This window comes from Globicephala melas, chromosome 15 (genome assembly GCF_963455315.2).
Source record: "Globicephala melas chromosome 15, mGloMel1.2, whole genome shotgun sequence".
In the NCBI taxonomy this organism is placed as follows: Eukaryota; Metazoa; Chordata; class Mammalia; order Artiodactyla; family Delphinidae; genus Globicephala; species Globicephala melas.
In genome coordinates this window covers 70546153-70571144 of record NC_083328.1, presented here as the reverse complement: position 1 = coordinate 70571144, position 24992 = coordinate 70546153, and the positions used below count along the sequence as shown (strand labels likewise).

General features: G+C 51.0%; 1 protein-coding gene across 1 annotated transcript in view; it reads left to right on the top strand.

Annotated features, from left to right (window-relative positions):
- JPH2 (junctophilin 2) overlaps positions 1-24389 on the top strand; it is a 59656-nt gene extending 35267 nt beyond the window's left edge. Inside the window, exons 3-6 of the mRNA XM_060284953.1 lie at positions 18755-18873; positions 19922-20628; positions 21281-21374; positions 22809-24389. Coding sequence (XP_060140936.1) covers positions 18755-18873; positions 19922-20628; positions 21281-21361 — 907 coding nt within the window. The 3' untranslated portion in view covers positions 21362-21374; positions 22809-24389. The remainder of the gene's footprint in view (positions 1-18754; positions 18874-19921; positions 20629-21280; positions 21375-22808) is intronic.
- Positions 24390-24992: the final 603 nt, after the last annotated feature.

Genomic DNA, 24992 nt, shown 5'->3' with positions numbered 1-24992 from the left:
AACTTCCACTTGACTTCCTAAGTCCACACCAGTGAGTCCCTGCCATTGGGAGAGGAGTTAAAAATAAAGCCCAGTCTTTCAATCCTTCAAGTAAACACCCAGCTCTCTAAAAATAGCGCCTTTGTAACCGGTCTCTGGAGCCAGGTGGGGATTGCGGGATGGAAATTGGCGAGGCTGGTTCTTGCTGACAGGTTGGCGGGGGCCAAGCCTCTACATCACCCTGCCTTGCTGCCGAGCGTCTGGGCTTGAGGGGCAACCAAGGATCCCTTAGAATCTCCAGCCTCTTCTCTCCAGCCCAGAGCTGGCCACCAGTGCCTCTCACTGCCCCACTGTAAGCGCCCCTTATCAGCTCTTTCTGCCCTAAACTCTCCATGCAACAGCTGGAGTGAGATTTTAAAATGTTAAGCGTGACCACGCCACTCTAGTAAGCAAAACCTTCATGGCGTCTTCAGTTTGGTTTCCCCTGAAAGCAGAGCCTGAGACAAGGATTTGGGTGCAGGAAGTTGATTTGGGAAGTGACTCCAGGAAGGAGGAGGTGAGAGGAAGTGGATGGGTAGAGTGAGACAGGGAAGAAGGAAAAGCCAATGTACATGTGTGTTATCGAGGCATCGCGGCAGCCGCAGGGACTGGGCTGGGCTGGGACCTCGGTAAAGAACACACCCGAGATTGTGAACCTGGAGGATGGGGCAGGGGTGGGGGTGGTAGGTGGGCAAAGCATTATCCACTGGCTCCAGTCCCCTGTTCACTGAAGATTTCCCCCAGGGGCATAAATCCACTGCACTTCCGGGTGTGCTTGCACTTGGGGTCGGGGTGAAGGGGCCTCTTGCAGCATTGAAAGCAGGCTCTGGGTAGAACTCGGGAAGCTTGGGTGGGACCCTGGCAGTACCAGGGCATCTTCCTGTACGTGGAACTGTCCTGCAAAGCAATGGGTGAAAGTGGGGGTAGACTGAGGGGCTGTGATGTGGGCAGCAGGGGTGTCTGCCCTTAGGAGAAATTTCAGATTCCCCTGCCTTGGCCCCCAAGACCCTTCCTGTCTGTCTCAAGCTTACCACAACAGCCCCATCTCACGCCAGTCTCCCCATCACTCACCTCCAGCCTCAGCTCCTCCAAAGGGCCGTTCTCTTTCCTGCCCATGGTCCTTTGCACGTGCTATTCCATGTGCCTAAAATGCTTTTCCCTTACTCTTGATCTTGCTAGCACCTCGTTTATCAGGCCTCACCCCGCTCAAATGTTTCTTCCTCAGGGAAGCTCTGAGCTCTTTCCTAGTCTGGGCTCCCGGTTATATGTTTCCTGTGTGCCCTGGCCTCACCTGCCACCCCGACAATTGTCCCTGCTCATTCTGTCTTCCCGACTACTTTGTATACTCCCAGAGGATGGCAACCCTGTTGGCTGCGTTCACTGCCAGGTGGCAGCACCCAGCACGGCACCCAGCACGTATGTGGGGCTCAGGAAGCATTGCTGAATGACTGATGTTAGGTCTCCAACATCTCATAAGGGGAGGCACCCTCCATTTGACTCAGTTAAGCTTTCAATCACATTCAACAAATATGTTCTGAGCACCTACTGTGTGCCAGGGAGTGTTCTAGGCACTTAGGGAGGAAAACTTCAAGATCCTGGCCTGCATGGAGTTTACATTCTATCTGGGGATACAGCACAGCAGACATAATAAATAAATTTTAGAGCACATGGGAGGGGGCAGATTGCCTTTCTAAATATGTGACATGAAGGAGTTGAATCAGTTAGCCAACCGGGTACCTGGGGGAAGAGCAGCCCAGTAGAGGGCAGAGTCAGGAAAAATCTCCAAGGTTGGCATGTGCCTGGAATGTTCTAGAAGCAGCAAGGAGACCAGCGTGGCTGACGTGGACTGAGAGAAGACGGTAGTATAAAAGGCCGGAGAGAGTGCATGGGTGGGAAGGGGACAGGTCGCTGCCAATGTGGGAGCCACTAGCTACATGTGGCAATTTATTTTTTTATTATTATTATTTTTTTAATACTTATTTATTTGGTTGCGCAGGGTCTTAGTTACAGCAGGCAGGTAACTTAGTTGCGGCTCACCAGCTTCTTAGTTGTGGCACACGAACTCTTAGTTGCAGCATGCATGTGGGATCTAGTTCCCTGACCAGGGATCGAACCCAGGCCCCCTGCATTGGGAGCACAGAGTCTTACCCACTGCGCCACCAGGGAAGTCCCGACACATGTGGCAATTTAAATGGAAATAAATTGAAATTAAATAAATTAAAAGTGCTCTTCTTCAGTCACAGTAGCCACATGGCAAGGGCCCCATGGCTACCGTGTCGGACGGCACAGAGGTAGACGGTTTCCCTCCTTGTTGAAAGTGTTGTAAACCCTGCCTCGCTGGGGCCTTGCAGGTCACTGTAGGGCATCAACCTTGCCATACATAACTGGGCACACATCCTGGGGTCCTTTCCTCACCTCTCAAAGCGGGTATGATAAAAGTACGCAAGGCCATCTGGTTCAGCGCCGGCCAAGGTCAGAATGCCTTCCCCATCATCCTTGCCGAACGGCCCTTTGGTCACTGCTTCTGTGTCTCCAGGCGTAAGAAACTCACCACCTCTTGAGCCAGTCCAGGCCAACTCTGGACAGCTTTGGCTTTTAGATTTGCTCAAACTAGGAGAATGCTCTGCTGCTCTGTCTCTTGTTTCGTTGGTCCCAGTTCTGCCCTCGGGGACTCTGTGGGTTAGAAACGTGTTCAGCTGCAGGTCACAGAACCTGTCTTGAGCACTAGGCTTATATCTTCTCACAGAAGAAGATCAGAGAGGCAGTGCCAGGCTGACGCGGCAGCTCCAAGATGCCCCGGGGGATGCCCCCCTCTGTCTTTCCCTCCTGCTCTGCTTAGAATGTAGTTTCTGTCCTTGTCCTCAAAGGTGGTCACAGCGCCCCTAGCTTCACCTCCACATCCAGGGCAGAGGTCGGAATGCAACATCTCCTTCTCCAGAGTGGGTCACATGGCCTTCCCTGAACAAGAGTAGGCTTCTGTTAGGAGGAAAGAAGGAGAGAATGGATATTTCGTGAGCGGTTAGCAATGCCTGCCCTGGACGTCCCTGCGGAGATGTAAAGATTGTGATCTTAGTGCCTCTGAGAGTCTTCACCGGCCTAAACGTCTCCAGCCCCTTTCCTCAGCCCCTGTTTTCAAATCTCATCACTTTCTCCATTTTCCAGGTGGAGAAACAGAGGCACAGACATCATTTAGTGATCGAGAGCATGGGTTTTAGGGTCATATAACACTGTTTCTTTCAACAGGTCACTTCCCTGAGCCTCAGTTTCCCCAACTGTGGAATATGGTGGAAATTAATAGAGTACTTACTGGTGAGGGTGTTGTGAGGGTAAGATGAGATAGTCCCGTCAAGTACTAGCCACAGTGCCTGGCACACAGCCATCACTCAGTAGTGGCAGTTGTCATTTTTATTATTATAACTATGCTTCCTCTTGCTTCAGTGATTCCTTCCGGTGTTGATGAATGAGGAACCAGAGACCGCAGATGGTGGGAGCTCTCTGCCGGGTCCCCTGGGTGTTTCCATTGTCCCAGCAGTCACCCCAGGGAGAGCCTGTCTCCTGTTGTTGCACATGATTGTTTAGGTAGTTTCCAGAACTTTGCCATGTGAGATAAAGCTGTACGTTCATTATTTCACCCATGGATCAGTATATCTGTAGAATAAATTCCCCCAAGTGCAATTAGTGGTCAAAGTCTCTCTGTAGTGGTTGTCCCTTCTTATCTTCCCATCCACATTGTAGGAGGGTGAGAAGGCTGCCCCGACGTGCTGAATGATCCTGTGCAAGTCCCTGCCCTCTGTTGGTCTCCGTGTCCTGGGACACTGAACCATCCTTGCCTTGTTTTGGGGAAAAACAGAGACCCAGAATTGGCTTTTTGCTTGGCCTTTCCCACACCCCAGCCACATGCACATTGTTACCATGGCTTCTTTGGGAGATGACTTCAGCCTGGACCAAGGCCAGGGCAGCCTAGTGCGGTCAGCACGGAAGAGCAGGCAGAGGGACCAGCATGGGCAAAGGCACAGATGCGTGACCACGTGGGGTAAGGCAGCGTTTCCCAAATGCCAGTCACTGATGTACCTTCCCGAGCTGTGCCACAGCCATGTACCCTCTGGATTATTATTTCCTTACTATTTAAAAAAACCTTAACTTTCTTAAGCCTAAATTTATTTATTTATTGGCTGCACCTCACGGCTTGCAAGATCTTAGCTCCCCGACCAGGGATCGAACCTGGGCCCACAGCAGTGAAAGCGCCGAGTCTTAACCACTGGACCACCAGGGAATTCCCTAAATTTATTTTTATAAAGCGTCTTTAGGTCATTACCATAGATAGAAATGCAGTGTTACGTAAAGAGAAGTTAGCGGAAAAAACAAAAACACAACCAGACAATACCAAAAGAAAACCAGAAAAACATACGCACAAGAAAAAGAGAAAAATACAGTGAAGCAAAACATCGTTAAACCATCCCCAGTGCGGTTGCCTACTAAAAGCTCAGATCAAGGCTGATTGCTGCTCTGCTCTCTCTCTGTTAAAAAAAAATGGAATATAAGACTCACTAAAGGTATATAAACATTAAATGAGACTTTCTCATCGAAGGAATCAGGATGGTTGACTTTGAATCTTAAAGGAACAATGTTATCTGATGAATGTCCTGGTACCACCTTTCATCTTCCGTGCTGTCAGTAGTAAGCTTTTGAGTCATTGGCCTGAAGGACAGATTTCTCCTCTCCCTCTTTCCAGAGCCTGAAAGGGAGGGAAAGCCAGTCTTTAGAAGGGCAACTGGACTCTGGAGTTCTGCATGGGAGGAGCCCAAGCTTAGGCCTTGTACACAGTAGGCACTCACTAAATGCTCGGCAGTGACTGATTCATTAGTGGGCCTGAGGGGCTCTTACGAAAGCGGGATGGACATTGAGACTAACAGTGCCTTCCTGAATCTTGTCCAAGGAAAGCAGATGTCCTGCTCTCACTCTCCTCTCCTGTGGCAGACGGTTTACCTCAGGGCTGAAGCTTGCTGGTGGAACATTGGAACAGGAGTCCCCCAGACTGGAGAGGAAGAGCACAGGAGTACCGTTGCTACTCTCCTCATCCTCTTCCATCCCTTCATTTAAACACACAGACACAGAACAGATCAGGCACAGGTTTATTTCTCACGCATGTAAAATCCAAAATGGGTACCCTTCTCAGCGGGCAGCTCTCCTCCAAGCCATGATTCAGAGACCCAGGCTCCTTCCATCTTGTGGCTCTGCCATCTTCAACATACGGCTTCCAAGATCATAGTGCTCTCTGCATCAAGCCAACGAAAAGGAAAAACACCCGCAAAGAGGCAATGGAAGGTTCTTATTGGCCAGGAAGTAGGGCACATCATGTCTTCTCACATTCCATTGGCCAGAATCTAGTCATGTGGCCACACCTTCCTGCAAAGGAGGCTGGGAAACAGTCCGGGTGTGTGCCCAGGAAGCAGAGGAAAGGGGTTTGGTGAACTGCTATCTAGTCTCAGCAATGTTTAGTGAACGTGGCCTTCGAGGCTCTTTATCATTTGCCTCCGTCCTAATTCTTCATTCACTCATGACATTGTCAGGCTAAACTTTTCTCAGCTTCGTAAACACTTGGTGTGTGTCTGTCTGTGTGTCTGTGTGTGTTTTAACACCTTTTTGTGCCTTGGTTCCTGCAGTTCCCTCTATTCAGACCACCCTTTCCTCGCTTCTTTCTTCTCTTCTCCATCTGACTAGCTCATACAGACATGGAAATAAGCCCACAGCCTCAGAATTTAAAATAAGACTTTGTCATTTTCCCAGGACTACACGCAGGAAGAAGAGAGGATTCCTGTGCACAGCGTGGAGGGGGTCCCCTTCAGCTCCCCTAACTCCTTCACAGAGCAAAGCGCAGGTTTCCACAGATGCCGCCTGAGACCCACTCCGAGAATTGTCCTGTGATAAATAGGGAGGGGAGATCCTGAGATCAGAGATGGCAGACTTCAAGTGCTTTTTGTCAAAAAAGCTAGTAATCTGTGTTTCAAAGGGGGAGGGGAGAGAAATTGCCCAGGTAGGAGATAAAACATAAGGATCCGAATCTGCTGAGACAGTTAGCTTTTTTCTAGCTCATGTCTATTCTGTGAAGTGATGTGCTGATTCAACAGCTCTTGGAGGGTCTGGTGGGTGGCGGGTGGAGATGGAGAACCCTGCTTCCTTGAGTTTGCCAGTTTCCATGGTGTAGACACTGCCACAGTGGCTGATCTCCAGCTACCCGTGTCCTGTCAAGAGCTTGCCTGGGCCATCTCCAGTCATGTTTAGTATCAGCCTTGATTTCTCCATCCCCACTTTGCTTCAGGCTGTAGCTCAGAGGTCTCCTCTGCAGGCAAGTTTACCATGTCTGTTCTTCTTCTGGGTTTCCCATTTTAAAAAGTCTGAACTTTCCCAGCTAGATTATTTTCCTATAGGTTTTCTCTACTGGTCTATAAGCACCTTATGGCCAGAACTCTGATTTTAAGTTTCTTCATATCCCTGTTATGTTATCAGATGCCTGCACTTAGTAGGCACCCAGGGAATGCCTATAGAAGGCAGGCAGGCAGGGAAGATGGGAGGAGGTAGAGTTGAAGAGCCCGGCCACGGAGGCAGATCCCACTCTGTGACTTGTTGGCAGTGTGACCTCAGGCAAATCCCTTCACCTGTCTCGGCCTGCTTCCACATCTGTAAAAAGCTCCTTTATTTTCCTCTGCTCCAGCTCAGCCAGGCCTATCACTGAATAATAATTATGATAATAATAGTCATAATGGCTGCCATTTATTCATTCAGCAAATTTTTAATAAGCACTTGCTGTGGGCCAGGCCCTGTTCTTGGTGCTGGGAATTCATCAATGAACAAAACAGACAAGAATCTGTTCCTTGTGGAGCGTACTACGTTTGTAGTACGTCCTACATTTAGCGTTCTACATTTGCAATGTGCCATTAACTGAACGGAATTTCACAGGCATCTCATTTGGTCTCCAGGCAGCCCTGAAGAGCGAAGGTATCCTTTGCTCTATTTTATTGCTGCAGAAAGTGAGGCGAAGTAGATCGTGTGAGTTGCCATGGGTAAGCCAGTGCATAAGGGGTGGAGATGGGACTTGGACCCTTGATTCTGGTCCAAGACCTGGTTCTTAGCCATCAGGACATGCCCTTCCCAAGCCCCAGGCCCCCTTCCTGCCCACCTCTCTGCCTTTGCTCTGCGTTTGGTCGGTTCCCTTTGGCACATCCCTCAGGCCCACCCAAGACCTGACCCCTCCCTGATGGTGTCTGTTCTATCTTGAATCTTGTCTCCAAATGCTTCCTTGTTACCCGACCAACCATGGTTGGTCACCAGGCATGGAATCCTTTACTTCTTTATTTTGCTTCCTTATGACACCTCTTTCCCCTCCCCCTTCACCCCACCACCCCGGGGCCTAGGCATGGACCCACATAAAGAGCTCAATAAATATCTCTTAACTAATGCATTGAAATCCTTAATTTCTTCCTTGGACTCTAGCTCAAGTCTCGTTTTTACATGTCTTCATCGTAAGGGTAATTTTTTCTTCCTGGGAAATCTGAGAGTCAGATCTGTTGGAAACAAAACCTCAGCAGCTCTCGTGTGCACCTGCTGTGTGTTGAGTATGGTGTTCATCTCTTGCAGGGCTGGCTCACAAAGGTGACAGACAGTCGCTGTCGGTGACAGTTGGCACCTTAGTTGTGGTCAAAGCTGGGATGACCACGTTGCCTCGTGTGCCTGAGATCGCCCTGGATCATGCTGGGTATAATTATAAACAGACCCCCTTTCACCCTCAGATGCCCTGGTTTGAATGATAAGCTCTCCGGTCACCCTAAACAAATCCTGAGGACGTGACCCCCCACCCCCCGCCCTTACTGCTCTAAGCACTTTGCAAATACCCACGCGTTTAGTTCTCCCAACTCTGTGAGGTTGGTGCTGTTATTCTCCCATTTCACAGATGGGGAAACGGAGGCACAGAACTGTAAAGCAACTTCCTCAAGGTCACACAGCTAGGAAGAAGCAGGGCTAGGATGGGAACCCCAGTCATCTGGTGCCAGAGCTCCCCCGTTCAGCCACTGCCTCAGCAAGAACTTCTCTAAGAGGTCTCCCCTGAGCCCGTGCTCTGGGCTAGATGTGTCTCCCCCTTCCCACCCCACCAGGAGCCATGGACTTGTCTCAGTCGTGACTGCTGTGACATGGTTTGGGGATAGAGGAAGACAGCAACGTGGTCGGAATCTCCTCTGGGGCCCTCACACCTGACACAGCGCCTGAGGCCAAATAAAATCTCTGGAAATGCTTTTCGAAGCAAGGGATGTGATTTTCCAGGGCTGGGGCCGGGCTTGGCCCCTCCCCGCGGTTTCTTCCTCCCCGTGTGGCAGCAGGGGTGCCAGCCCTCAGGAGCAGATGGAGCTGCCTGGAATTCCTTCCTAAGGCTCCTTATCGGTTTTCAGAGCAGCCTGGGGGGTGAAGGGGGGTGTCAGGGACCTTGGGGGCTGCTCTGGGAAAAACTGGAATGCCGCAGCGGAGTACCACCTGGGGAGGGGCCGGAGGCTGGGGAGGGTGCTGGGCCGGGAGGGCTCAGCTGTCAACATTCCTCCAGCTCACAGAAAGCTCTCCTGTGCGCCTTGTCCTTATTTAGACAGGAGATGTCTGCTGACTTGGGCCTTGTGGGATGCCACGGCCGGCTGGCTCACCGGGTGGGCGGGGTGGGCTGAGGCGGGGAGCAGAGCACACCCAGAGCCAGGTCAGTGGGCTCTCTGCGGGCGATCCCAGTAGACCCAGGTGGGAAGTCCACCCCTTGGGGGGAAGAATCACTCTCTAAGTAATAGTAACAAAAGTAGCAGCTGCCATTGATGGGGTTCCCACTATGCACAGGGAGGCATGCTAGGCTAGTCTGTAAGTTCTAGGAGGTGAGTTTCTTCTGTTCACTGCTGTATCCCTAGATCTAGCCCGGGACCCGGCACACGGTAGGTGCTTAGTAAATACTTGTCACGATCAAATGAGTGTACCCTTCACATGCCGCAGTTCACTTGATCCTCAGAATAATTCTAGGGGCAGCTAAGTGCTATTATTAACCCAAGTTACAGATGGTGAAACTGAGACTTGGAGAGGTTCCACGACTTGGAAAAGGTCACACAACTTGGACATGGAGGAGCTGGGGTTTGAAACCAGGTCATCTGACACCAATATTAATGAAAACTCCAACATTCATATTAAAAATTATTTAACATTAATCTTATTTTGGTGTTCACCACACTGGAATTCCTGGCTTTCCCCGTTTATTGACTGTGTGAGCTGGGTGGCTTATCTAACCTTCTCATCCTTAGTTTTCTCACCTGTAAAATGGGAATTGGTAGTGATGTCTACCTTAGAGAACACTGTGAGGATTCAATGAAATAATACATGCCAATATCTGAGCACAGTGCTGGCACACAGTAGGCACTCAACAAGAATTGTTCTTCAAATGACTACACCATAATTTAATCAACTACTTCCCCACTTCTTGCTTTGGCTTCATTTCCAATCTTTTGCTATTACAAACAGGATGGCAGTAAATACCCTTGTACGTGTGTCATTTTGCACAATTTGAGTATGTCAGTTGGCCAGATTCCCAGGAGGGGAAGCGCTATAGCACAAAAATATGTAGATGTTAAATTTCTAAAGAAAAAAAGGTTGAGCAGTCTGAAGTGATAAACATCAATCTATGGAAACGTGAAAAATTATGTGAGTGAAAAATGTATAATAGTGAAAGCTAAACTTCTCTAGTGCACACTCAGTGCAAAAGGCACTGTTCTAAGCCCTTTCTGTATATTAATTCCTTTAAATTTCATAACAACCCTATGAGGTAGGCATTATTATTATCCAAATTTGTAATAGTTGTCTATCACTGCCTAAAAAATTATCCCCAAACATAGCAGCACGAAACGACACATTTTTCTTATCTCGCAGTTGCTGTGGGTCAGGTACCAGGACGTGGCTGAGCTGTGTCCTCTGGCTCAGGGTCTCCCATGAGGCTGCAGTCAAGGTGTCGGCCGGGGCTTTGGTCCCATCTGAAGGCTCCCCTGGGGAAGGATCCACTCCACACTCACGCACATGGCTGTTGGCAGGATCCAGTTTCTCGTGGGCCATTGGACTGAGGCCCTGAGCTCCTTGCTGACGTTGGCGGGAGGCTGCCTTCAGTTCCTTGCCACGTGAGCCTCCCCAACGTGGGAGCTTGCTTCGTCAAAGCCAGCAGGAGTCTGCTAGCAAGAGCAAAGTCACCATCTTTTGTAAACTAGTCATGGAAGGGATATCCTATCACCACTGCCATAGTCTTTTTGTTAGAAGCCTGTCACTGAGTTCAGCCCATACTCAAGGGGAGGGGATCCCATAAGGGTATGAATACCAGGAGGCATCTGAAAAATCTTCCTGCCACACTCACTTTTCAGAAGAAGAAATGGATGCACAGAGAGGTTAAGTGATTTGCCCAGGTCACACAGCTAATGTCTGAGTCAGGGTTTTCAGACCTGGGTAGCATAACTTCAGATTCCATGCTCTTAAAAACTGGCCCTCAAAATTGACTCTTTATTGTGTTCACAGCTCTGTTAAAAAATAGATGTACACGTGGAATGATTAGAAAAGAAGGCTCAAAAGCTAACATAGCTATCGTTTTAGCACAGTGCGTTCCCAGCGCTGTTGCTTTACTGTTACTCTTTTCATAATTCATAAAATGTGATTTTAAAATCTGGTGTAGACTTTTAAATATTTATTTATTTATTTGGCTGCATCGGGTCTTAGTTGTGGCACATGGGATCTTCGTTGCTGCATGCAGGGTCTTTTGTTGCAGCGTGCGGGCTTCTCTCTAGTTGTGGCGCACGGGCTTCTCTCTAGTGCGCACAGGCTCAGTAGTTGCGTTGCGTGGGCTTAGCTGTCCCGCAGCATGTGGGATCTTAGTTCCCCGACCAGGGGTCGAACCGCGTCCCCTGCATTGGAAGGAGGATTTTTTAACCACTGGCCCACCAGGGAAGTCCCTGGTGTAGACTTTTTAAAAAGGAAGTTTCCCTGTGCAGCCAACTCATCCAGAAAAGGCCTCACTTCTGAGACCTGGGTTCCAGATTGGACTGCAGGGCCCAGTCCTATGTGGGCGGCGGCAGGAGCAAGGCCTGAGGTCCCCTCCCTGTCACTTCACTGGCTGCCGAAATACAGCCAGACTTTAGTCACACAGCCAGGCAATTCCCAGGTTCCAACTGACTAACCTTTCTTTGGAGAAGTTGAGGGTATCACTGCTGGTAACTACTAGCCCTGGGCTCTATGATAGGCAGGATGAACGCTAGGGATGCCCACGCCCCGAAGGGAAGAGGCGTGGTTGTGGCCAGTCCCAGCTGCTGGGCTCTTCTGGCTTAACTGAAGTGTGTAGCAGATGCGTGGGTCAGCAAAGGCTCTGATGCCAGACAGATCTGGAATCATGTTCCAGCCGGCTCTGGATCTCACTAGCTATGAGCCGTGGGCAAATAATTTCCTGAGCCTTCCTTTCTTCTCCTGTACAGTGGGTTGTCTTGAGGATGACATGAGATCACAGAGGTTGTTGTAATTTCCTGTTGCTGCTGTGACAAATTACCACAAACTTGGGGGCTTACAACACAGATTTATTCTCTTACAGTTCTGGAGGTCAAAAGTCTGAAATCAGTCTCCGTGGGCTAATAACGTCAGGGTGTTGACAGGGCTGGTTCCTTCCGGAGGCTGACAGGAGAATCCAGTTCCTTGACTTTTCAACTTCCTGGTGGCTGCCCCCACTCCTTGGTTTGGGGCCCTATCTGCATCTTCAAAGGGCATCACTCCAGTCTCTGCTCCAACATCACATCATCTCCTCTCCTGTGGTCCCATCTGCCCCTGCCTCCCTCTTATAAGGACACTTGTGGTTACATTTAGAACCTGCTTGTATAATCCAGGATAATTCCTGCACCTCAAGATCCTCAATTTAATCACATCTGCAAAGCCCTTTTTGCCATATAAGGTAACATTCATTGGTTGCAGGGATTAGAACCTGGATATCTCTGGGGCCATTATTCAGCCGACCACAAAGATCAGGTGTCTGGCACATAGTTAGTAAACAGCAGCTCATTACTTTGCCTCCCCCTTAGAGGCTGAGGGGGGGAAGGGGTGTCACCCACCCACACATGGTGAGTGTGAGCCCCCTTCCCAGCTGGGCTGGCAGCTCTTTTTCAAGAAGGGGAGGAAGGTTTCTGTAAAACATGATCTGGAACAGGTCACCGCCATGGCCTGGGGATTTCAGGCTGGGCTTCCAAGGTCGGGAGGTCCTACCTAGGGCCTGAAGGGGGGCACAGCCCCCTAGACTCAAAACCCATGCCCCTCCACTTCAGCTAAAACAAATTCACTTTCTAAAATTTTCAAACACTTGCATAGAGCTTTCTATGTGCCACGTCCTGTTCTAAATGCCTTATGTACATTCACTCTATAATCCCAACAACTCTATGAGGCAGGGGCTATTCATAACCCCATTTTACAGATGGAAAAAAATCAAAGTACAGAGAATTATGTAAGCCACCCACAGTCAAAAACAGTGTTCTTAACCACCTCAAAATACCAAAATATTAACAGCAATTTTTCTTTTTTCAAAAACATCTGCTTATTTTCCAAATTTTGATGATGAAACCATATTATTTTTACTACATATTTTATATATTTATAATATATAATATAAAAATAACAAAATACAAATTATGAACATGTAACCCACCACATGGGCTTTCTCCTGCCCTGTAGCCTTCTGTTTGTTCTCAAAACTTTTCACCTTGTCTTATCTCTGACCAGACTCTACATCCTTCCAGAGCAGGGGCCATGTCTGGCTTAATGTTCATTATAATAATAATGGGCAAGTGACTTAACCTCTCTGTGCCTCAGTTTCTTCATCTGTAAAATGGTTGTGGTGCCTATCTCCTAGGGAGGTACGAACCCTTAGTTTATTTCCCATTTTTTCTTATTAGAAGTAATGTTTCTAGATCTAAATGTAAGAAATAAACTATAAAACCCTGGGGATAAAATATAGTAGTAAATCTTTGGATGTTGAGCTAGGCAAAGCTTTCTTAGATATGACACCAAAAGCACAGGCAACAAAAGAAAAATAGATAAATTGGATATCATTAAACTTAAAGACTTCTATGCTTCAAAGGACACCATTAAGAAAGTGAAAAGACAACAGAATGGGAAAAATATTTTCAAATCATATATTTGATAAGGGACTTGTATCTAGAATATATAAAGAACTTTTACAACTCAATAATAAGACAAAAAATTTGAAAACAGGCAAAGAATCTAAATAAACATTTCTCCTAAGAAGATTCATAAATGGTCATTAAGCACATAAAAACACACTCAACATCATTAGCCATCAGGGAAATGCAAATCAAAACCACGATGAAATGCACCTCACAAACCACTAGTGTGACTAAAATTTAAAAATGGATAATAGTAAGTGTTGACAAGGAGGTGGAGAAATTGGAATCCTCATATGTTATTGGAAGAAGGTAAAATGTTGCACTCAATTCAGAACCAGTCTGGCAGTTCCTCAAAAGGTTAAAAAGACTTATCACATGACCCAGCAATTCCACTCCTAGGCGTATACCCAAGAGAAATGCAAACATACATCCACCCAAAAACTTCTACATGAATATCCATAGAAGCATTATTCATAGTAACCAAAAGGTGGAAACAACCCAAATGTCCATCAGCTGTTGAACAGATAAACTAAATATGGTTTATCCACACAGTGGACCATTATTTGGCAATAGAAAGGAATGAAGTATTATTTATGCTACAACGTGGGTGAACCTTGAAACAATGTTTTCATGACATATCCTTCTATAAATGCATACTTAAATCCCAATTTTTTGGCAGTTCTTAGCATTTTGGAAGGGAGTTGCTGGTAAACATCATTATAATAACAAAAACGGTAACAATAATGATAGCTAATATTTGTTAAGTGCTCAGTTTATGCTAAGCACTTTTGCGCAATCTTATTTCAGGCTCCCAGTAATTTTGTGAGTTAAATGTTATTAACCCCATTTCGCAGTTGAGGAAACTGAGGCCAGAGAGCAAAGGTCAGGTACCCAGAATATGATGGATGTGAACTTGTACCCTTAATCCCTCTGGTGAAGAGTTTCCCAGCAGGGCTTAGCACATGTTTGCCAAATGAATGCAGTCCAGGCAAGACTGGACCCTTGTCTCCATCCTTGTTGGAGGACAGGGGAACTTTCTCCCAGGGAGCTATCTGGGCAGGTGGCTGGACATCCCACCTGTGGTTCCTCCTCGAGTTTACTCTGACCATGATTGTTCTGGGTGGAAACGGCTACAGCCAGCCAGAGCTAGGGGCGAGGGGCTATTTTGGGAGAAGACAGGGCGGTGGCATCTGAAGCATCCCCTCAGGAAGACTTGGCTGCACTGCCCTTATCAACCACCTCTGCAGCTTCAGAGAGACTGGCAGCGGCCTGAGTTGGGGGCTCTGATTATCTGCCTCTGTCCTCCAAACCTACCATGGGCTCCTTGTTCTGATGGATTTCTGAAAAATTTTTAAGTGAACAAATTAGTGACATTAAGTACATTCAGGTTTTTTGTTTCAGTCGTCTAAAAACAACTGTGCTTCTTATATATTTTATTAACAAGCACCTAGATAGCACTTTCTGTGTCCTGGCTACTGTTCTAAGGGCCATATGACTGTTTATTCATTTACTCCTTATACTGTTTCTCTGAGGCAGGTGCTGTTATTGTCCCCATTTTACAGATGAGGAGACTGAGGCTCAGGGGGCTCAGACTTGCCCAAGGGTATAAGGAGCAGAGCCAAGACCTGACCCCAGACAACCTAGCCAGAGCTGCCCCCTCTTAGCCACACCCCCATGCAGTTCAAGGCTTTGCTCTGCGCCCCTGTCCATCCACTGATTTTCAGAGATGTGGCGTAGTTGACCTGGCAGGGCTGCATTAAGCTGTGAGCTCCTCAGGCGGCTGCTGGGTCTGATTTTGCCCCATCCCTGGTCCCAGCACGTGGAACACCTGGCCCAGTTAGTTAGTGCCAGGAAGGCCGTGGCTCAGTGTAATGGGGAAGAGCTTGGGCAGGTGCACTTTCTAGCTGTGTGACCTTGAGAAAGTGACTTCACCTCACTGAAGTCACGTGTAATTGTGGCCATAGCACAGAGCTGGGCACAAAGTGCTCAACCAATAACAGATGAATATTATTAATCAGAGTAGTAGAAGAGACCGTTGTTGAGTGGATGCATTAGAACAGAGGTGGGCAAACTTTTCCTGTAAAGCACCAGACGGTAAATATTTTTGGCCTTGCAGGTCACGGACTTCGGTGGCAACTACTTAACCCTAGATAATAGTAAACAAATGGGTGTGGCTCTGTTCCAATAAAACTTGATATGGACGCAAATCTCAAGGCCATATAATTTTCACGTCATAAAATTACTCTTTTGGGTTTTTTCCCACACCTTTAAAAATATAAAGAGCGTCATTAGCTCACAGGTGGGACAGAGGCAGCGGGCTAAATCTGGCCTGTTGCCCTGACTTGCTGACCCCTGCAGTAGAATGTGAGCTCTACAAGGGATTTTTGGATACTGGGTTTGCTGTAGTCACAGTGCCCAGAATAGTGCCCAGCACATTGTAGGCAGTCCATAAAGTTGTATGAAATGAATGAATCTGGTTGTTGAAGTGGGTCTTGAGCTGGCCCTTTAAGGCTGGGAGGTGGAAGGACTGAGAAGGAACATTCCAGAGGGGAGAACAACCAGAACAAAGGAGTCAGGGGTACATCCTGTGGGTGTCTCCCTTTGGCCCAATGAAGCCATCGGTGGCCTGATGGAGACACCTGGGCAACAAGGCCAGATCTAATGGGGCGGTTAGGGGTCTGGGGTGGGCAAAGGAGTCAGGGGTGGGGCTGGATACTCTCAGACGTGCTTCCACTGGGTTATTGCCCTGCCCCATCCCTGAACCACCACCAGCCCTATTTTTAACCCTGCTGACGAAAGAAAATCTGTTGAAATCAAGAAGGGTGACTGATCCCTGCCCCACCCTGTGCCCCAGTTACTCTCCTTCCCTTCTCCCCATTAGGGGCAGAGCCATCCTAGGAGACCCTCCCCAAGAAACATCAAAGTGGTCATAGGAAAAGAGATGGTTCCTGCGCTTCCCTAGCAGGACCTGGACTCAGGGAGGGATCCTGGTGCTTGAAGAGAGCCACTCAAGGCTCCCGGGGGGTTGAGCAGGCCGGGAACTGCCCAAGAGAAGACTGGATTTTCTCTCTGTCTGACTAGTGCATGCTGCTCAAATTTTAATGAGCAGTGGAAGCAGCTGGAGGTTTATAAAATACAGATTCCTGGGCTCCTCCTAAGAAATTCTAATTCAATAGATCTGGGGTGGAGCCCCCAAAGCTGCATTTTCAACAAGTGCCTGGATGATGAGGGGCTGGGGGGTTGGTGAATGGACCACACTGTGAGTGCCACTGGACCAGAAGATAGCCTTTGGACCACAGCAGTTCAGCCTGCCCTGGTAAGCTGCCAGATATACCCCATCAAGGCTGCCTCGGGCCGAGAATTTGGAGAGCCTTGAAGGCCACCCTAAGTAGTTTGGACTTTATTTTCAGCACGATAGGAAGCCTTGCAAAGATTTTCAGCAAGAGGTGAGGCCAGGAGATGTATGGGTTAAGCAAGCTGCATGTCATTGGTTGTAGGAAGCGAGCCTGGAGGCTACAGATGGGAGTGGGGGACCTTGCAGGAGGAGTGATAGAAGGAAGGAGAATGGGCAGATTCAAGAGCTGTAGGGGGAGCAGGAGAGACAGGAGTTGGTGGTTGTTGTCTGTGAATATTGAAAGATGAGGAAGGGGGGTGTGGGAGACGCTGGGATTCCTGGCTTGAAGGCTGGGGAGCTGGGGAGCTATTCCTGAAATCAGAAGCATTTTGCGTGGGGAGCTAATAAGGTATTCAGTTGGTCAGACTGATGGATGTGGACAGAGGAGCGTGCTTCCTTTAAACCCAGCAGCCCTTATTGCCTTGGGCTGTGTGGCCACTCCCCTCTGACCCCTGTTCTGGCTGCCCTGGAGGGTCCACCGTTGATCCCCCAGAATCTTCCAGGGCTCAGTGTGGAGGCTGCCATTCTGGCCTGAGGAGTCCTGCAACACAGCTTCCCAGGGCACCGGGAAACAAGCCTCATCCAGCTCACGTTACCAAAAAAGGACATTTTCGCAGTTTGAGGGTTTGCCCAGCCCTTTCCCTCCTCCCCCAACCTGGGGTTTCAGGTTTCCAGGGAAGTGTCTCTGAAAATTTAGATCTTTGAATCACACATACCCATGTACAGGCAAATACGAGTCTGGGGATATGCATGTACCACACTCGGTTTTAAAATTTTTTAAAGTATAGTTGATTTACAATATCATGTAAGTTTCAGGTGTACAGCACAGCGATTCAGTTATACGTATATATATGTATCACACTCGGTTTTAAAATTTTTTAAAGTATAGTTGATTTACAATATCATGTAAGTTTCAGGTGTACAGCACAGCGATTCAGTTATACGTATATATATGTATGTGTATATATATTCATATATCTAGGTATGTATATACATATTATATATATATATATTCTTTTCCAGATTCTTTTCCCTTATAGGTTATTACAAAATACTGAGTATAGTTCCCTGTGCTCTACAGTAGGTTCCTTGTTGGCTCCACACTGGATTTTGATGTCACAAATGTCATCTTCCTCCTTCTCCTTCTCCACCACCATCACCACCATCGTCACCATCATCATCATCACTAAGCCCCATCCCGGGCTAAACACTTTTATGTGTTGCCTCTCAGTAGTTTTCACAGCAGCTCCAGGGGGAGTGAGAGACACAGAATCAGACAGGGAAGTAGCCAAGCAGGGATGTGGTCTTACCTGGAGTCCAGCTTCAGCCTGATCCCATACATCTTTATTTTTACTAACCTCTAACTGAAATTTAGTATTTTCTTCAATTATGGAAGTTGGCAATAAATCAACAGTAGTATTAGCAGTATCTCTGACTTTGTCACTAATAGAAATCACATATATTTTCATGTCACATTACTGTTGTTGCACGTATCCTTGAAATATTCTTTATGTTAATCTATACTTTTAAATTATGGTAGTTAATAGACCTGCTAGATATTTTGTTTAAAGTGTTAATAAAGAAGAATATACATTATTATATTACAAATTTGTCCCTTTAAATATTTTGGTAACAGTGTGTCAATATAATTGCATCCCTTTGTAATCCTGTGTAATTTGTGCATTTTAAAACATTCCAAGAAGGGGTCCAGCGGTGTCACCAGATGCCAGGAAGATCTGTGACACAAATGAGGTTAAATTCCCTGTTCTGGGCCTTGGCCTCTGCATTCTACCAGCAACAGGGGGAAAAGAGAGGATGAAGAGGATTACAGGGGGGGTTTCTGTGGGCCAGGTCTGGAAATGGCATAATCCTGTCTTCCCACAATGCTTTGGCCAGTCACCTGACCACACCTAACTGCAGGGGAGGCTGGGAAATGTAGTCCATCTGTGTGTCCAGAATGAAGAGGAAGTGGTCTGGGGAATGCACAGCAGTCTGGACCACAGGGCTCAATAAATATTCATTGACAGCTGGAGTGAATGAAAATTCTGTCCAGAGTGTCTCTTTGTGGGTTGGGGAGGAAGGGCAGAGGACTAGTTCTCTGGAGGGATCCTGAGTCTCCACCATGTTGTCTCCTTAGGACAAGTCACGCCAAGGCCAAAGCTGAGGCAGCAGAACAGGCTGCCCTGGCTGCCAACCAAGAGTCCAACATTGCCCGCACTTTGGCCAGGGAACTGGCTCCAGACTTCTACCAGCCAGGTAGGGCCAACCAGGGAAGGGAGGGGCAGGACGGGGTAGGGGGAGGTCCTGGGGGGGGGTGGACACCTTTTCTTTGCTTGTTGGAAAGCTGAGATGCTCAAGTGGGTCCACGCATGCCTTTGAGTTCCAGAATCTGTGGAGCGTGGTGCAAGCATGGGATGGGTGCAAGCATGGCACAAGGGGACTCATGCTGAGATTGTGGCGGGGTATCAGAGGCTCCCCCCACTCCAGCCCGTCTCTTCTCTCTGGGAAATGGGGCTGCAGAGTAAGGAGGACCCCCTGGCTCTGATACAGACTTTGCATTTGGATAGAGCGGTGGGAGCCCATCAGGGTGGGAGACTGGTGCTGCCTGCACTGAGGGTTTTAAGGTGAGTGGCACGATTAGATTTGTATTTTCTAAACATTCTGGCTGCGGCCGGAAGACCAAAGGGAGACTAGATGGAAGACCGCGGAGCGCAGATCTGTGCCTGGGAGGTTAAGTCGCTTCCCATCACAGTGCGCCCCCTGCTGGTCCAAGGAAGAGCGACCCTGGCTGGCTGCCTCCGCCCTTGGGTGGTCATAGCAACAGCTGTCACCACGTGCCAGGCACTGAGCTCAGCATATTACAGGCATTTTTTTTTTCACCCGATTAATCCTTCCGTTAGTATTTATGAAATAGGTATGATTGGGCCCGTTTTTCAGATAAGAGAATGGAAAGAGACCAGTGTGACCATACAGAGCATAAACTCTGGAGCCAGACTAGCCTGAGTGCCAGTCCTGGCTCTGCCCTTGGTCAGCGGAGTGACTCTGGGCAAGTGATTTTTACCTCTCTTGAGCCTCCTTTTCTTCATCTGTACAATGGAGGCTAAATAATAGCATACACCGCATAGGGTTATTAAAATGATTAAATGAGTTAGTATTGGGGAATTGCTTAAAACAGTACTTGGCACTTGGTGGCTGTAGGTTAAGGCTGGCTGAGTACATAAATGAGACTCAGAGCGGCTTGCCCTGGGTCATCCAGTGCTGGGACCGGGGTTCGATTGCAGCCTCCCCGTGTGGTCCCCGGCAGGTCCGGAGTATCAGAAGCGCCGGCTGCTCCAGGAGATCCTGGAGAACTCGGAGAGCCTGCTGGATTCCCCCCACCGGGGCCCTGGCGCCGCAGGCCTCTCGGAGCGGCCCCGCGAGAGCCCGGAGCTGCACGAGCGCGAGACCCCTGCGCCCGAGGGTGGCCCCCCGTCGCCGGCCGGGACGCCCCCTCAGCCCAAGCGGCCCCGGCCGGCCGCGGCGTCCAAGGACGGCCTGCTGAGCTCGGGCGCCTGGAACGGCGAGCCCGGCGGCGAGGGCAGCCGGCCGGTCACGCCGTCCGAGGCCGCTGGCCGTCGCAGCCCCGCGCGTCCCGCCAGCGAGCGCATAGCCATCGAGGCGCTGCAGGCGCCGTCCGTGCGGTCGCAGGAGCCCGAGGTGGCGCTCTACCAGGGCTACCACAGCTACGCCGTGCGCACCGCGCCGCCCACGCCGCCGCCCTTCGAGGACGAGCCCGAGCCCGAGGTCCCCGCGGCCGACTCGGCGCCCCCGTCCCTGGCCGCCCCCGGCACGGCGGCCCCGCCCCGAGGCTCCGCGCCCGAGAGCCCCGCCAAGCTGGAACCCAAGCCCATCGTCCCCAAGGCCGAGCCCAAGGCCAAGGCCCGCAAGACGGAGGCCCGGCTGACCAAGGCCGGGGCCAAGAAGAAGGCTCGGAAGGAGGCGGCGACGGCGGCGGAGGTGGAGGTGGAGGAGGTGAGGCTGTCGGTGGGAAGTCGGGTTCCCCAGGCGTGGGGGAGCTGGGGGTGGGATTCGGGGGCAGATGGCCGGGTGGCGAGGGTGATGGCGCAGGACAGGGCAGCCGGGATGTGGCCTTAGTTAAGTGCAGCCTGATCCACGGTTATGCAACACAGCCCCCCACCTTGGGGCAGGGGGCTGGGCTTTGTGCCCGCTGTCTGGGCAGTTCTTTGGAGAAGGAGGTGGCTGGGGGTCCTAAGCGGCTGGGGTGGGATGCCCCTGTCCATCAGGCTCCCAGCCTCAGCTGCAAGGTGTGGCAGCAAGGGGCCCGGGGGGGGGGCCTGGGTCCTGGACCGCTGGGCTTGCTACAGGAGGCTGGGAGCTAGGAACTGCAGCGCCAAAGACTGAAGCTGGGCTCTGAGGGACTGACAGCTGTGGCCCCAGAGGAATTAGCAGTGGGGAAGGCCGTGTTCTTGGGTTCCAGGCCCAGCTCTGCCCACTGTGTGCTCTGGGATATGTTCTTGCCCCTCTCAGGACCCTGAGCAGTTTGGTTATTTCCAAGAATCCTTCCAGCGCTGATGGTGTGTCCCGGTGCTGGGCACAGCAGTGAGCAAGAGGGTGGGGGTGTGCTCTCCCGGGGACTCAGGCAGCCTCTCTCCACTGTTCCCAGGTCCCCAACACCGTCCTCATCTGCATGGTGATTCTGCTTAACATTGGCCTGGCCATCCTCTTCGTTCACCTCCTGACCTGACCTCATCCACCAGGTGCGGCTGGGAGGAGGGGATGGGAGCCCCTGGGGGAGGAGAGTAAGGGCCAGCTGCCTGCCGAGCGGACCATCCTGTGGTTAACTGAGGCCCGTCCCCCAGCAGAGGCAGGGACCTAGAGTGTGGATTTGAGAGATCACCTCTTCCCAGTACACAATACACACACACACACACACCCTCACACAGACACACACACACATACACCCCCTCATTAGCTCAACGTTCGCAGAGCACCGGATCTCTGTCAGGTGAGCACTGGGGGCTTCATTCATTCAGTCATTCACTAACACATCATTAATTTAAGCACAGTTTACTGAGCACCTGCTCGCTGGGATCTAAGGATTCAGCAGGGACTCACTCCTGCCCTAAGAAAGGGGGTGAACATGAGAGTAAACCTTTAACTTACAGCTCATTATGTAAGTCTTGCAGTTTAAAGGTCAAGCAAAACCGTTCTTGACTCCATCCCCCCAGACCCCCGCAGGTCTAGACTGAGGCCACCTGGCATGGCCGGGTCCTCTTCTCTCTGTCCTCCAATTCTCTCTTGCTCCCACCCTCTACCTGCCCACCCCCCGCCCCCGCCCTCAGTCCTCTCTTCCTGAGACCCTGCTGTCAGTCAGTTGGTTCCATCAATTGGTTTTCTCCCTGTGATGGAGCTCAGGGGCTGGGTAAGATCCGGGGGGGAAAGGAAGTGGGCTGGGCTGGGGTGAAGGAAAAAGGCCCTGGTTGGTCTCAGGGTGAAATAGCTACAAGGCAAATAAAATCTTTCTCCTGCCGGGACCAGCCTTTACACTATAATTCCTGTGCTTGGTGATGCTAACAGAGTTTCTGCCTCTTGCCCTCCCCCACTCCACCAGAGACCCCCTCCCTTGATCCTAGCTTAGTGTGGGCTGGAGGTTCCTACTCAGTCCCAGAGGAGAAGGAGAAGGAATCCTTGTCCTGTCACCGGGTAAATAGCCAGTGACAATATTAGCCTGGTAGGTGCTGGCGTGCGGGTGGATGCTGAGCTAGGCAGGGTCCATGTCTCATAGGGGATCTGGGAATGATTGCGGTGGGGACTGCCAACTTCCTGACCTGAAGGATGGAGAGGGGCGAGCCAGATGGCAGTGGGGGAGGAGGAAGAAAGGGAAGAGTGTCCCAGGTAAAGGGAACAGGCAGAGACAGCAAATAGGCAGTGGCAGCATCCAGCGGGGGGCCTTGCAAGGGCCAGGGGAGGCCTCCGGGACTTGTATCTGATCCCACTGAGTCAGAGCCAAGGGGCAAGGCTGCCCTGGGGGCTTGGGGAGGCGGGGCTGGTGGTGGTGATGGAGATGTTGCCCCAGAGAGCATCAGGCCTGAGGCTTGAACCCTGCCTGGAGCCTGGCTGAGCCCCAGCCTCCCTGCCCTTCTCCCCGCTCCCTCCTTCCCTCGCCTGACCCTCTTGCTGTATCTTTGCAGAGCCAGGAGTTCCTGCTGAGAATGCGTGGACCCATCTTTCTGCAGTGCCCCACAGGGCAGCCGAGGAGGACTGGACTCTGGACCTGGATGCCGGGGGTCCAGCTCGCATCCACACCACAGACATTTAAGGAGGTTTCCCGTGGCGCCCATGCCCGACGCAGGCGGTGCCCAGAGGGAGAGAAAGGGCCGGGCACCCTCCGGGAGCTCTCTGCCCAGTGGCAGGGAAAGCCCTGAAGGCAGAGCCTTGGTCTTGAGCACCCTGATCTGCTCCGTCCCCCATCCTCATCCACTCCCTCGCCTCACCTCTAGGTCACCCCCTCCCCGGGCTTTTCTGTGTTTTGGGAGAAGTCACCAAACCAGTATGTTAAAATCCCAGTCGCCTTCTTTCTACCCTCCCTGCCTTCTTTTATCCTCTGGCTGCTGGGCTGAAGCCTCTCGGGCAGGTGGAGGGAGTGACAAGATCCTTGCGGTGGGCCAGCGAGGGAGACGCTCCGACAGCCCAGTGGCCCTTCCCATCGCAGTCCGGACCCCGCCCACACTCTGTCCCTTGCTTACAGATGTTCTGGGTGACAGTAGAGGAAATGGACATGTTCCATTTGAATATCCCAGGATACAGTGCTTCTGTCTCCTCCCACTGGTCCAGTTAGCTTCCCTCTGGACCAGTAGAAGAGGGAGAGATGGGAGGAATTGGGGCCTTTGGCTGGGAAGCCACTGAGCAGGTGGCCGGGGGTGGGGGTGGGGAGAAGGGCTAAGGGGTGGTGAGGATGGCCCTGTCTCTGAGTGCACCTGAGCCTGGGGCTGGCATTGCATGTGGGGCTTCCAGGTTGCTGAGGGGGGAGAAGGGGTCGCCCTGCAGGAGCCGTGGGGCTGGTGCAAAGCTCCGGGGATGCCCCGTGAGTTAATTTGTCCGCTTCCGCTCCCAGGGGCCACCGCAGGCTCGGGGAAGCGTGAGCATGGAAGCCCAGGCAGATTTCACTGGGGCTGACTCTCGGGCAGGTGTGAAGACAGGTGCTTGTCAGCCAGCGTTTCCCAGGGAGAGGGGAGCAAGTCTGGGCCCCCCACTGGGCACAGTCTGTGATAATAAGCCCCTCGGCTTGCTTGGCAGAAGATGGTATTTGCATGTAGCCCCTTAACAGATGTTTTGTACCACGCTGATCCTTCTGGGCCTTGGTGTTGGCTGCAGCTGGGGGGAGGCTGAGGGCTGTGGCCTCTGCCCCGGGGAGGATGGAGGGCAGGTCTTTCAGGCCCCTCCAAGCTGAGCCGGGGGAAAGGATGCGGCCGCGGCACCTAAGCAGAGCTGGAGGGGGCAGCTGCTCATCTTTGTTTGTCTGCCCCCTGGGGGCTGGGGCGTTGTGGTCTGGCCTCTCCGGGGCAGCTCTTTGACCTGGAGTTTGCTTCTGATGGGGTCGGCTTTCCCCTCCTCCCTCAATACTTGGGAACCTTCCCTCCAGCTTCACACTTGCTGTTTCAAGCACCGCTGGGGTCTCGAGGCGTGGTTGGAACCTTGGACTGCATTTCCGCGGAGAGGAGTCAGTGGGTTCTCCCATCCTCCAAGGGCTCTGCCTCTGTGTGTGGGCTTTCCTGGACAGCTAGGGAATGAGGGGGGAGGGCTGGGGGCACTGCTCAGGGCTGACGGCCTCCAGGCCTCGGCTCTGAGGTCACTGTCGAGGGTTTCTGGTCTGGCTCGGGGCCAGGGATATAAGCCTTTGGCTGCCAGAGCTCCCTTCCAGGGCCTTGTTTGGGGGCTGGTGTTTGGGGTGAGGGTTCAGGAAGCTGCCGTCTGTGCCATAATAAACTTGCATCTGCTCACAGGCTCTGGCTGGGCTGCAGTGTCTGCTTGTGGGCTCAGGACGAGGGACTGGCTGAAGGAGAAGAGAGGCCCGGGACCCTGGGTCATGCTGGTCCAGGCCCTGTCTCTCTCTTACAGTTCCCATAATACCTCCTGAGGGGTGGCTGAAGGGCTTCAGTTCTGGAGGGATGCCCCAAAGGCCACAGACCTTCTAAGGCAGACCCTGGGTTTCTAAAGCAGACTTCCAGAAGATTCCCTAAGCAGCATATAGTAGAAGAAAGAGCCTGCCTTTTTTTTTTTTTTTTTTTTAATCTTTGGCTGCACTGTGTGGCCTGAGGGATCTTGGTTTCCAGACCAGGGATCGAACCCATGCCCCCTGCATTGGGAACGTGGAG